General features: G+C 45.3%; 1 protein-coding gene across 1 annotated transcript in view; it reads left to right on the forward strand.

Moving 5' to 3' along the window:
- CPNE8 (copine VIII) overlaps positions 1–13005 on the forward strand; it is a 149320-nt gene extending 136315 nt beyond the window's left edge. The window contains exons 18-20 of the mRNA XM_015413714.1: positions 257–314; positions 2482–2555; positions 11258–13005. Of these exons, the coding sequence (XP_015269200.1) occupies positions 257–314; positions 2482–2555; positions 11258–11446 (321 nt within the window). The 3' untranslated portion in view covers positions 11447–13005. The remainder of the gene's footprint in view (positions 1–256; positions 315–2481; positions 2556–11257) is intronic.
- The last annotated feature ends 415 nt before the right edge of the window (positions 13006–13420 follow it).

Consider the following 13420-nt stretch of genomic DNA (forward strand, 5'->3'; position numbering starts at 1 on the left):
CCCCCCCCGCGAGTATCGCGGGTCCCCCCTTGTACTTTATTTAACAGTGAAGACCTGAAACAATCATTTGCATGTTTAGCCAATTAATTCAATTTATGCAGCAGTTAATGAGGGATGAATATATTATTTTTATAATTTATTCTGCAGCTCTTTTAGACTCTCCAGGCATAGGAAAGTGTTGCTTTTAAAAATTGGTTTAATGTAATATTTGCAAATTGTGAATTATAATATCTGTGTTTTTCTTGCTCTTTTGAAGGCTGCAAGGTTTCCAATGTCAATAATAATAGTAGGAGTTGGGCCAGCAGAATTTGATGGTGAGCAGCCCAGTTTCATTATAGTCTTTTCTTGCTTGTATGGAAAATCCCACTGTCTAGGGATCTGGCACATATTTGCACATTGAATCATGTTCACATGTTTTCAGAGAAATCTGTGATATTAGTGGAATCATCATGGTGTCTTTGATGTTTAAAATTACAATACACTGCCAGGTTTGTGGTGCACTCTGACGGCTGAAGTCTGTTCAGAAGCTATTTATTTATCCTCTGATACAAGTCATACTTAAAGCCTCACAGATGCCATCTATTTCAGTTTCAGATCTGACCCACTGAGGGAAGGCCCAGTAGAGAGTGGGGGACATCCGCTGCCCTAACTAACTAACTATGCAGACTTTTCCAAATTATACACCTCGTTTTTACAGAAAACAAATGGAAAGCATGCACATGGCAACTGTGTTAAAATGTTGAGAAACGTAGCCATATTCCAGTATTTAAAGCCTCAGTGTTGTTCTGCTACATTCGTTTCTTTGTACAATATTTTAAGCATTTAGAATGTGTGATCTCTCATATTATTCTAATGTTGAAAGCATCTTTATCTTGAGACAAGCAGTGGTGCTTTGTAACAAGTGCAATATTTCCTAATTTTTGTTGTCAGGAATCTTTCAAAAGAAGCTTCCAAGTTAAGATGTTTGATAGCTTAATTAAAATAATGACTTGTCTGGCTTATTCATAAATGCATTTCTATGTCCACAGTGATTTGAGATCTATTTCCTATATGCTGTTCAGCTGAGTATTGCATCCCAGTCTGAATAAAATGCAAATAACGTTAATTCTGCAATCTGCTAAACTTAAAACAGCCTTTACAGATGCTAGGTTCAAGACAATGCCCATGGCAGTACTGGAGAGGAATTAGAGACTGCTGCCTCCTCAATCAAGACTGTTCTTGTGGCTTGCACATGTTTAAAATGTATCAGTATAACCTTTATGCTAGGGTATGAATTGCTAAAATTTAACATTGGCCTCTGACAAAGAAACCCGAATGCTTGATTTCTGGGACTATCACTTTATCACAATCAAGTTGTATTTGTCAGTTCTGGTGCTCAAGCTATAGATCTTTGTTTTTGGTAGTTAAAACTGTGTTAAATGATAACCTACCTGGCATTGGCAATGTGAAGTAAGATGACTGCCAAATGCCTAGTCCTTGGCTGTGCAAGCTTCAATAACCAGCATGTAAAATGGGAATAAAAACTACATATTGTCAGGTAGCCCTGTCATAGCATTAGTATGTGGGGGTGATGCCCTCCTCCGCTTTCCCAGCGCTTCCCTGCCAAGCAACTGCCTGCTATCACGGCTTTGACCTTGCCGTCCCCAGCTGTAATGAGACGGCTGGGAACCTTAACTGCTTTCTAGCTTTGCTGCTTGTTTTGCTGCTTGCTTGCTGCGCGCGCGAAAATTAACCATTGGCTTTTGCTTAGGGCTGCCAAGTCCCCCCTGGGGGCGGGGAAACCCCCGCCCCAGAGGCCTGTTTCCCGACGCCGGCGGATCGGGCCCCGGGGGGAACTCTGCCCAGACATGCGCGTCACCAGGAAGTGACGTTAGGACGCTGAGCACGCTGGGGGCGGGGCCACGACCATCAGAGGGAAAACTCTATGGTTTTCCCTCTGATGGCCGTGGCCCCGCCCCCAGCGTGCCCGGCATCCTAACGTCACTTCCGGGTGATGTGTGTGCGGCACGCGCGCGCGAACCCGGGAGTCCCCCGCTGCGGCGACTGCACCAACTTGGCAACCCTGCTTTTGCTCTTGGTTCGAAATCACTATAATTCAGAGGCCACTATACTACAGGCCATTCTTGACACAAGCTGTATACTCGTTCTTTCGTTATGGACTACCAATAAAACCACTTATCTTCTTAAGAAGCTTGGGTGTGTGTGTGGTGTGACCCTGCTAAGGAACTTGACACATATTTGGCTGCACTCATGCTAAGTTGACAAAGAATTGATCATATTTTCCAGGATCACAGGTGAATTGTCTAATGTTGCAGTAACAAGCAATTTTAATTGTTTGTTGTGGGATCATTTGATCCCTGGATCAGGTGATAAAATTTCTGTATAAACAGATAACAAAAATATTGCTTTCTGTATGAGGTTTGCTGAGCAGCTGAAATTCAAATGTAGTGAAATGATAACCTTTCTTCCATTCTTTTTAAGCTATGGAAGAATTAGATGGTGACGTAGTCAGACTTTCCTCAAGAGGAAAATATGCAGAACGAGATATTGTACAGGTAAGATGAAAAGTCGCTTCTGCCAGCAGATCTTTTAAATTTTCAATGCCTGTGTGTACATTCTTTCTATAATTCTCATGCAGTCACACATTTGGATAGGCATCTGTGCAAGAAAGCATACTGGGAAATTCTGGAGAGCCACGGAGGAACTGGGAGCTTTGATCACTTTCTCAAGAACGAGTCTGCATTAATATTGTTTAGAGTTGTGTCTACGTTTCTAGAGTTACAAAGAAATTGTCACTTCGGCTGTGTGGTGGTTCATTTTGTTACATAAGAGTTTAATTGAACGTATTTTCCCATGGGTCACTTCAGTGGTTTCTGTTCTTCCTTCTTCTGCAAGAGTTTCATAAGCTGGCACAAGTTTATGACTTTAAAGGTGTTGTCAGTGCAAAGAGATGGCACTATTGGTTCCTGCCTGTTTGGATGAGGAAATCAAGCACACATCTCTAAGTGCTGCATGAAGTGTGGCAAAAAGGCTTATAAAAGCAAATTAAGGGCAATTCTAAGAGAAGGAAGCTCTAATGGCTGCATTAGACCAGGATGCTAGGACAGTGATAAAAGCAGATGACAAAACCATAGAACTATCCAACTGTTCAAAACCATCTTTTATCTAGATAGAAAGGATCCCAGGAATGTCTCAGAGTAAAGTTTTACTTTGATGTAACATGTTATCTTATGGCGCTGACATCTTTCCATACTCTGTAATGCAGTGGTATCATAAAAAAACCCAGCGGCTTGGGTGGTGTAGCCATTACCAGTACGTATAGCTTTTCAATAGTTTCAAAAAGGAACTGTATTTTACAAAGTAAAAAATGTTGCAGTCTCTATGTTCTTGGGAAATAGGGATGCTTCAGAAATTCTCCTCATCCAAATCTCTGTATAATTTTCCTCACCCAGATTTTGAAATTCCAATTTGTTTTGCATTGCATTGTTACCAAAGTGCAGCAGATGAGGAATTTTCTTTTGTTACATTTGTTGTTCCCAGATGTATATATGTTTGATACAGTTTAGTCTGTCTCTTCCTTCCTCTGCAATTGTGATAAATGCAGTCTTGATATAATAGTATGTACATTTGGATCAAAATTCTTTTTGCAAGTGTGGGGATTGGTAAGACACCATTCTAAAAATATTGGTACAGTTTAAACTACGGGGCAGAAAAAGCTGGCCCCAGGATCTGGTGTGCGTGGGGAGGTCTCACTTCCCATAGGACTCAGACGTGGCTGGGAGGGCTTCTTCTGCTGGGGACGTGTTTAAACCTCCCCGCAGGAGGAACTAGCCCCAGGATTTGGTGTGCGTGGGGAGATCTTTCTCTCCCTGCAGCACCCAGACGTGGCTGGGAGGACTTCTGCAAGGCTGTTCAAACCTCCCTGCAGAAAAAACTGGCCCCTGGATCTGGCATGAGTGAGGAGCTCTTTCTCTCCCTGTGGCATCCAGATCTGGTTGAGAGGGCTTTTTCTGTGGGGGGGGGGATTAAACCTCCACGGAGAAGAAGTTGACCCCAGGATTTGGCATGCGCAGGGAGCTCTTTCTCTCTCCCCTGCAACCAGATCTGGCTGGGAGGGCTCCTTCTGTGTGTGGTGGTGGTGGTGGGTGTTAAACCATCCCGCAGAAGAAGCTGGCCCCGGGATCTGGTGTGCACAGGGAGTTCTTTCTTTCCCTGATCACCCAGACCCAGCTGGGAGGACTTCTTCTGCAGGGGGTTTTAAACCTTCCTGCAGAAGAAGCTGGCCCCAGGATCTAGCATGCACGAGGAGCTCTTTCTCTCCCTGGGAATCCAGATCTGGCTGGGAGGGCTTCTTTTTTGTGTGTGTGTGTGGGGGGTTTAAACCATCCCACAGAAGAAGGTGGCCCCAGGAGCTGCATTGGTGGGGAGGTCTTTCCCCACCTCATGCAGATCTGGCTGGGAGAGAAGCAGCTGGGGCAATCCTGAGTTCGCTCCTCTTGCATCTCAGTTTAATCTGAGCTGCAAGAGGAGCCAGCCAGCCCCAGCTGAGGCCATGCAGAGCTGTCAGCTCCCGCTGCCCCAGCTGATCCTCTCACAGCTTGGAGCTGCAAGACAAGATCCGGTGTTGTGACTCCGTGCCACCTCGCTGGGACTGGCTTGGTATAGCTGTACCACACCTGAATAAAAGCCGAGTAATGTCAGCTTTTATTCAGGCTCAGCTGTATCAGTAGCCAAGTACATATCTCTCATCTGTACTCGGCTATATAAATACCCCCAAAATACCGATAATTATTTCAGATAAACTGTAGTTCCTGAGACGTGGAATATAGGTCAGAGTTAAATTATGAACTATAAAGGAACAGAAAAAAATCTATCTAATGTCACCATATTGCACCATATTGTACAATTCTGACTTTAAAAACCCTATAAAGTTTTTTGAGCATGCTAGGAAAAAATTCAGATGCTTCTCAGTTGAATGTAACACAGTTATGACAGCTAGTTATTGTCAGATTCAGACTGGAAATATGGAAATATGGATTTTATTTTCCCACTCAGCCATTTTTAATTAAATTATAGTTCATTAGAAACAGGAATGTACAAACTTATTCTTAGAATGTAACAGGAACAGGTGAGTAACAATAGGAACAACAGTGATAAACAGCCCCCCTTCCTTCAGCCATGAAGCTCTTTAACCAGTTCACTCTCTGTCAGCCTAACCTACCTCACAGGACTGTTGAGAGGATAGTATAGAAGGGGGGATAAAAATGTAATATATAGTTCATTGTTGTGGCTTCTGTGCAGTCCCACAAGGGCCAGCCACAGAAGAGCTAACAAGCTTTACAAAGATATTTCTAAAGCCTGTGAGTGCTCCTCCCCACACCCGTCTTAGTCAGTGTTCCCTCTAAGAAGAGTTAGTGTGAGCTAGCTCACCGTTTTTTAGCCTTTGGCTCACACATTTTTGTCTTAGCTCAAGAAGGATGGCTCCAGAGCAAACTAAGTTTGCAGCAGCCAAATTGCTCGCTCACAACTTTAATGCCAGTAGCTCACAAAGTAGAATTTTTGCTCACAAAACTCCACAGCTTAGAGGGAACATTGGTCTTAGTGTATCCCTTTTCCCACCCAAAGGATCACGTGATGGGGGCAGGGTGAGCACTCTTCCCTCAGTTCTCCTTTCACCACCATGAGGAGAGCACAAGCCTTTAATTCCTCCATTGTTCTTCTTCATAGTCATAAGTACTGAACACCTAATGGTTACTAAAGAAATGCAAGGAGTGTGGAGCCAAAAAGGCCCAAAATGGTGATCATAAATCCTGCCTACTCTGGGTGAAGGACACAAAGCATGTCATTGCCTCACCCCTAAAGCTAGAGAGGGTAGAGTGGCTAGACTAAAGGCTGCCTTATGGGAGAAGGCTTTGGGCGCCCTTAACCCCCAAGAGGAAAAATGGGTGCAAACTGAAAAAAGACTGAGGGCTACTTCAGTAGCATCAGCACTGAGTCTTTTGACCTTAGTCTCAACTGTGTCACCAGGGCTTACCCCTTTGGTGTCAGGACTGCCTTCGAAGACTAAACATCAGGATCAGTCTCCCACTCCTCATCACTAAACAGTAAAATCTCCTCAACATTCAGACTCTGTCTCATCTCAAAGTCATTTCTCCCTGTCTTGGAAGTGGCGGCCACTTCCTCACATAGAAGTTGAGCCGCTGCTTTGCCCTGCAGCTGTCCATCAACATCGAAGGATCGTCACTCCATGTCGCCTTGGCAATGAGTATCACCAGTTCAATTGATGAGTCTGTCACCAATTCTGAGGACTTCATCGCCCTCTACCCATCAACATCAATCCCTGTTTTCATCCGATGATGATGTTTATGAGGTTCCACCTCATCAGGAGGAACTGAGAAGTGACAAAGAACAGGTCCCTCAGCAACCTCCACAACAATCACCTTGGTTTCCTTCCCCTATGATAGTGCCATCTCAGTGGCCGTCCTGGGAACAGCAGGGACAATGTGTTCCTTTCCCCTGGCCTACATTTAATCCACAAGACCAACGACCATCCAAAGATAAACACGCATCCAGTCAATTATCCGTGGGTGACTCTGCTTCCCTTCTGTCAGAACCAGAAGAACATGGGGCAAAAAAACAGCCTTTTTGTTTTTAGATGCTGAAAAAGCCTTTGATAATATATCTTGGATTTTTCTACAAAAAATTGCAATATTTCCAGTGTGGTCTCAGATTTTTGAATTGGATACAGAATGTCAGGATCCTTTGACACTGCCCTGGGCTGGCCACCTGTCGCCACGATGTCGCCCTTGCCCTGTTTCTCCTCCCACCATTGTCCATCCTCCTTGATGAGCTCTGGCTTGGGTTGTGCTCATGAGGGGAAGGGGGTTGCTAGGAAGGAGGAGGGAAGGCCTCAGACCTGGGGCTCAGAGGTGGTTACATCACCACCCTCCTGCCCCTGCTGATCTCCTGTAGTACGTCTGCTCGTCCTTCTCTCTCACTTTCTGTGCCTCTCCAAGGTCTTCTCAGCCTCCTCCTTGGCCACCTCCTTCCTTCCTTTTAGCACCTGCCCCTCCTCCGATGCCACTTCCTCCCTGGCTGGCCCTGCCTCTCCCGGTTTGACCCCACCCCATCTAAATCTGGGGATGCTGAGCTGCCCCTCTCTGGCCCTGCTTCCCTGCTGCAGGCCCAACCTCCCCTGGGAGTGCCTGCTCTGGTGTGGTGCCACTCCCTGGGCCTGCTGCCAGCTCTGCCTGCTTTGGCCTGAACTGGGCTGACCCTTCCTGGCCTGGCTGCCCCTAGCTCTCCTGGGGACAGCCAGAGACTCCACCATGGAAGTGGTCAGGCATGCCCCATTGCTCCACGATTCTGCACCAGCCGCGGCAGCCCTCCCTGCCTCCTGTGGTGTCCATCCACCCTTGAGGATGCAGGGGCCAGCACTGTGCCTTCTGGCTGCCTCCCTGCTCTGTCGCCACCCACCAGGCCTGTCCCCTATGCTCCCCAGGTAAGGCTCTGGTTGGTGGGGCTCCTTGTCTTGCCGGGCTTCCCTCAGCCCTCTGGGGTTGCTCTGCCAACTGGGCTGCGGGCGAGTCTCAGCCCCCCCACCACTGGTGGTCCCCCTTGTCATGGAGGCCCAGCCTGGGCTGGGACACAGAACATCTATACCAAACAACGCTTGTCCCGGTCAGCAGCATTCGTACCATGTGGTCACTCAGTGGTAGGACCTTCAGGGCGGAGGGGCGCCTCAATTCTCCAGCTTTTGGCCATCGAAGAGCCTTTTACCAAGGCTCGGGGGGGTCGCGACCCAAGGCTTTCATTCACACTATCCCTGGGTGGGGTTCATGTAGGGCAGTGAGCACTCGGCCTTGCAGGGGTGGTGGTATCACCACCTGGTTTCCCCACAACAGACACTCCTTGTGGGCGGACAACTTGTTGTGGCAGGACGAGAACGCTGAGAACTTGGGTCCCATCGGGCCTGCAGGCCACCCCCTCCCCACCCAGTTCAAGACCCAGGAGAGGATGCGATCCTGGGCCGAGTGGTGTGATACCTCCCCCACCTGAACCAGGTGATCGGGGAGGTCTTCCAGCAGGACTATGTGGTGCACTGGAGCGGGGTCGGAGGAAGGCAGCGGGAGGCGGCTTAATGCATCTGCGATGGCCTTACCAGGGCAGTGGAGCAAGGAGTATTGGTAGCCTGTGAGGAAAATGGACCAATGGAGCACCCTGGGAGACAAAATCTGGGGGGGTTGGCGGTCTGGGGCAAGCGGGCCCAAGAGGGGTTTGTGGTCGGTCACGATCGTGAAAGCCCAGCCACAAAGGAAATCACAAAAAAATTTCAATGCAGCCACCATCGCCAGGGCCTCCTTATCAATCTGTGCTTAGTTGCACTACGTGGCTGACAGTGTGCGAGAATAATAAGCCATGGGAACCTTGCGGCTGTTAGCCAGCCGGTGACCCAGGACTGCCCCTACCCCATAAGGAGATGTGTCTTGAGCTAACACCATGGGCAAGGACTCATCAAAGTGGGCAAGGACATAGTTCGAGATCAACAGGTCTGTAACTGCCTGGAAGGCGTCATCGTGTTTAGGACCCCAGACCCGAGGAGCCTGCTTATCTAAGGGTCTGTGCAGAGGTTCAACGACAGCGGCCTTGTGGGGGAGGAGGGAATGATAAAAATTTAAAACTCCCAGGAAAGTCTGTAACTCTGCCTTAGATGAGGGTGTGGGCGCTTGACTGATGGCACGTATCTTGTCCTGCGTGGGGTGAATTCTTTGGGCATCCACTGCAAACCCTAAGAACTCCACCTGTGGCACCCCAAGAATGCATTTCTCCCGTTTCACCTTGAGGCTGGCATTGGCGAATCATTTAAGCACTGTCTGTAGTCGCGCCGCAAAGGTCTCAGAGACCGGAGCCACAATCAAGACATCATCAAAGAACGGCTGGACAGCCGGGATGCCTTTGAGGAGGCAGTCCATCAGATTTTGAAAAATCCCTGGTGCCACGGTCACCCCAAACTGCAGGGAAACCCTGTGGGTCACAATGGTTTGAGCCTCAGCTAAGGTGTCATCTACCGGCAGCTGCTGGTAGGCCTGGGCCAAGTCCAGCTTGCCAATAACCCTTGCTCCTGCCAATGAAGCCAGTCCCTGGCTGACCACGAGTACCAGATACGCGTGGTCTTGCAGTGCCTTATTAATGGTGCACTTATAGTCGGCACAAATACGTAACATGCATTTTGTTAGGGGCGACAGGGGGCAGATTCAGTACCTGGTGCTGCTGGTGGTTGACGGTCAGCATGTGCAGGTCCAGGTCCTTCTGGTGAGTGGGCATCTTCTTGCGGGAACGGCAGGCGCAGGCGATGTGGTCTTGCTTCCCGCATGTTCAGCAGACGGTGTCGCGGAAGCGGGACATCCGGTGTTTGTGTGCGTCTCCGCAGCTGGCACACAGTGCTTGGGCAGCAGACTTGTCGTGGTGTCCTGATGATCCCAATGGTGTAGGCGGCTTCCTGCAGCTGGGCTGGCAGATGAGCAAGACTTCATCTTCATTCAAGTTGTTGGACGCCGCAGCTGGGAACATGTGGTGTGTTGAAGATGGCGGACGGTCGTAGTGTGAGCCCTCGAATGCGGTGGCCATCTGGAGGGCTGCAGCCCAGAGGAGGCCAGGAGAGCCTGCCGCCTCCCTTGGCCAGTGCTGGAGTGCTGCAGCCAGGAGGAGGCCAAAAGAAGCCCCCCTGCCGCCTCCAGGCATAAGTGAGGGATCCGTGGGGGGTGGTGGAGGCTTGAGTGGGGGTGGGAGAGCCTCCCCCTCCCCCATCTCTTTGCCCTCTTTCTTTCCCTTTTTTCCTGTCCCTTTCCTTTTCTTTTCCTCCTTTTCTTTCTCTCTTTCTTTCTTTCCCTCCTTCTTTTCTTCTCTTTCCTTCCTTCTTTCCTTCTCTTTCTTTCTCTCTTTCCTTCCTTTGTTACTTCTCTGTACTCTTTTTTTCTCTCTCCTTCCTTCCTTCCTTCTTTCCTCCTTCTGTGGCCCAACTCTAGTGAGAAGGGGTTTACACTTTAAACCCCTTCTTTCTTCACTTCCCCTCCCCGCTAGGGAAGGGGAGGCTTTTGAAGATGCCTCCCCTTTTTGCTTCCCCTTCTAACATCACTTCTGGTGATGTCAGGGGGCGTTGCATATGCTAATGACCTATTATGCTAATAGCCTATGCTAATGAGCTCCTGCAGCTCTTTTTCTATGAAAAGACCCCTGCCCACAGCAAAGCATATTTGCCCATAAGGAATCCTTGCAGGGTGCATTTGGAAATTTCACTTTATTCTTCCCCCTCTCTCCCTCAAAAATTCCATAAATTCTTAAGAGAATCTTCTCAGTTCTTGTTGATATTTGAATATTCTCCCTCCCCCTCCATTTCTATGATTTTATTATTTGCAAGTATTTTTGAGCTGTTTTATTGCTGTAATGCACTGCAATTTGCTGAAGATAAGCAGTATGGTGAGAAAGAAAGGTAGAGAGATCAAAGCTGATCATTTCAATTTTATCATTGAAGGAAGCAAAGTCTTAATCAGAAAGCAAAGAAGAAAGGGGCATTGGGGCAAATCTGAGTAGGACATCAAAAGTAAAGAGACGCTGTGGATTCCTAGATTTGGGACTGATCAGGGAGATGTAGAATTGTTGCTTAGCTATCTACATGGCAGATGAGAAGGAGAAGAATGTATAATTGACAAATTCAGCCTTGGTGGAAAAATGGGATAAGCCCACTGTAGACATTAATTCTAGTTTCCATACTTACCAGAGCACAGATGAATCTATAAGAGCCTTAACTCTCATCTTAAGTCAAAGTTTAAGTCACATTTTAACTTCCATGCCAGAAAAGAGGTAAATATATTCCATTTGTGCATATGGAATATGGAAATTGTTATGGAAGCTACATCTGTAACATTTATGCCCAGGCTTTTACTGCAGTTGTTTTATTGGAGCAGGACCCACTTGCCTTTCATGGGTGCATCAGGCAGAAACTGATTAGTTATATGTATGTAACCAAATGTTTGAAGAAGGTGCACCTGTTGAAATTCTGTCTAGTCACATCCCCCATGCCTGATATTGAGTGGAAAGGCCAAGGCAAAATGTGGGTGCATGGAGCTCAATTTGTAAGTGACATAACGTGTAGCATGGTACAGAAAATAAGGCACCATATCAAATCAATAACATTGTTCTTAAGGATATGAAATGGAAGCCATGATGAATATATATATATATTTTAATTTTGTTTCAGTTTGTACCATTTCGGGATTACATTGACAGAACTGGAAACCACATATTAAGTATGGCCAGACTTGCTAAAGATGTCTTAGCTGAGATACCGGACCAGTTTCTCTCCTACATGCGAGTCCGAGGAATCAAGCCATCTCCTGCACCTCCTCCGTATACACCTCCTATTCATGTACTGCAGACTCAAATATGAGTACTCCAGACGCTTACTGCTATTCACAGACCATAGAGCACTGCCTAAAAAGAAGTGCTCAGTCCAGTACTGTGGTGCACTTTAAAGAGCCAGTGAGCTGAGGCCAAGTGTCCCTCTTTGTATGCAGCAGAAGTTTCCGGTCGGCTTTTAAGCAAAATAAGTTAACTTCTTAATACCAAAATGCCAATCTGGTTGCATGTGCAACTGAAAAGCTTTTATGTACAAGGAGCAAATTTGTGATGTTTATTTCCGAGGTCTATTTTGTTTCTGACAGGAAAGAAAAACTAGTGTCACATGTTTTTCAGAAACAGCACAAGTCACAGGTTCAACTCAGAAGTCAATGTCCTTCTTGACTTAATATGTACATACAACTGTGCAAGAATGCAACTCCTCTGTATCTATGTTTACATGTTACTACTTTTTAAAAACTACTTTTTTAATAATTATTCTTAATCTTAAGAATTTGGAATATTGAATTGTCTTCTAGCTTGCAATAGTTAACTCCACAAGAGAAGCAATATCTCTTTGAATGATTGTCCAGACAAATAAATGCAAGACTAAGTGGAAAGCTGAGGGGGGTGGGGTTCAGAGACATTTATAAGTTTCAGTAATGGAAACACCTCACTCAAGTGCTCAGTAATAAATTAATCTGATACACTTTTTAAAATAGCATAATTTAAAATAAGCTTCCAAGATGTGAATACTGTAAGAATATGTATTTTACAAGATATTCCAGTTTCTGAAATAACTTGTGTTTACATTTTTTAAGAATGATTATGCTGGCATAATAAATTTGAACTGCATACATAATATGATACAGCTGCGTTCAATAACATTTGAGTCTTATACTTCAGTTTGCGTAATGTATGGAATCTATAGAGTATCTTGTATAACAGCAGTAGGGCTTTAGCATCCTATTACTTTCTGCAGGTGAATATTTTATTATGAATTATATAAAGATCTTAAATTGCCAGTTGCCATGAGGTTGTCTAGATTGTCCATTCAAAGGGATGCTGACTCATTTTGAGTTGGCTGCTGCCACAGTGTTATGTAGAGCACACAGGTAAATATTCTATTAATATTATGGATTAAAATTGCACAGATACGTTGCTTTGTGCAGAACTTTGTGTATGGAACTACTCAAGTATTTTATGATATGCCTGTTCTTATCCTAATTATCAAATGTTTTTGCATGTACAGTTTTTACAAGAAATTCACAGTTTTGTGAGTATTTGTGTCAAAATTTTTAATTAGAACAAATGGCCTTAACTCACACAAGTATCTTGAAAATGATTGTGAAATGCCTTCAGATACTGGAAGATATGTTTTACTTTGTGTCAAAATAGTAATTGCCTTGTAATGTGTAGCTCTCTTCTTTGGCACATAACCTGTTTATTACTTACTTTCTTTACTACTTACTATATATGTTATATTGTACAGAATTAAACTAAGGTGCATTTTTTTAAGCATGAAAGGATTTTTTCCCCTGGAAAAGCATATATAATGGTATCAGTGGTATATACACCGATGTAACACAGAATCTTCCAATTTTAAATATATTAAAGGATCTTAAAATGATCTCGGGCTGGAAATCAATTTTTTGAATATTATCATAGCTATTTAAGTGAAGGCAAATCCAATATTCAGAATGGCCAACTGCTGTTCAGGTTAGCAATGCATACTGAAAATACTGGATCCAAATAAAAAAAGAATTGTTCAGTTTATTAGAATGTCTCAGGTTACGATGGCTTTTTAGAATAAATCTATTAATTGCAAAGATATTAAAAGAAAAGGTGCCATGGAGACAGGGACCACTAAGGAAATCTAGACTGATACCCATGCTTTGGGACGGTATTTAAGTTCCATAAATCCAGTTATAATACTGACGATGTGAAGTTTGAAGTCTAACATTTGTTGTAGGAATTCTAATGGAGAAGATTGTCGTGTAAAAAACGAAGTGAGACATACGTACTG

The sequence above is a fragment of the Gekko japonicus genome, unplaced genomic scaffold (genome assembly GCF_001447785.1).
Source record: "Gekko japonicus isolate JY-2015 unplaced genomic scaffold, Gekko_japonicus_V1.1 scaffold572, whole genome shotgun sequence".
Taxonomy (NCBI): domain Eukaryota; kingdom Metazoa; phylum Chordata; class Lepidosauria; order Squamata; family Gekkonidae; genus Gekko; species Gekko japonicus.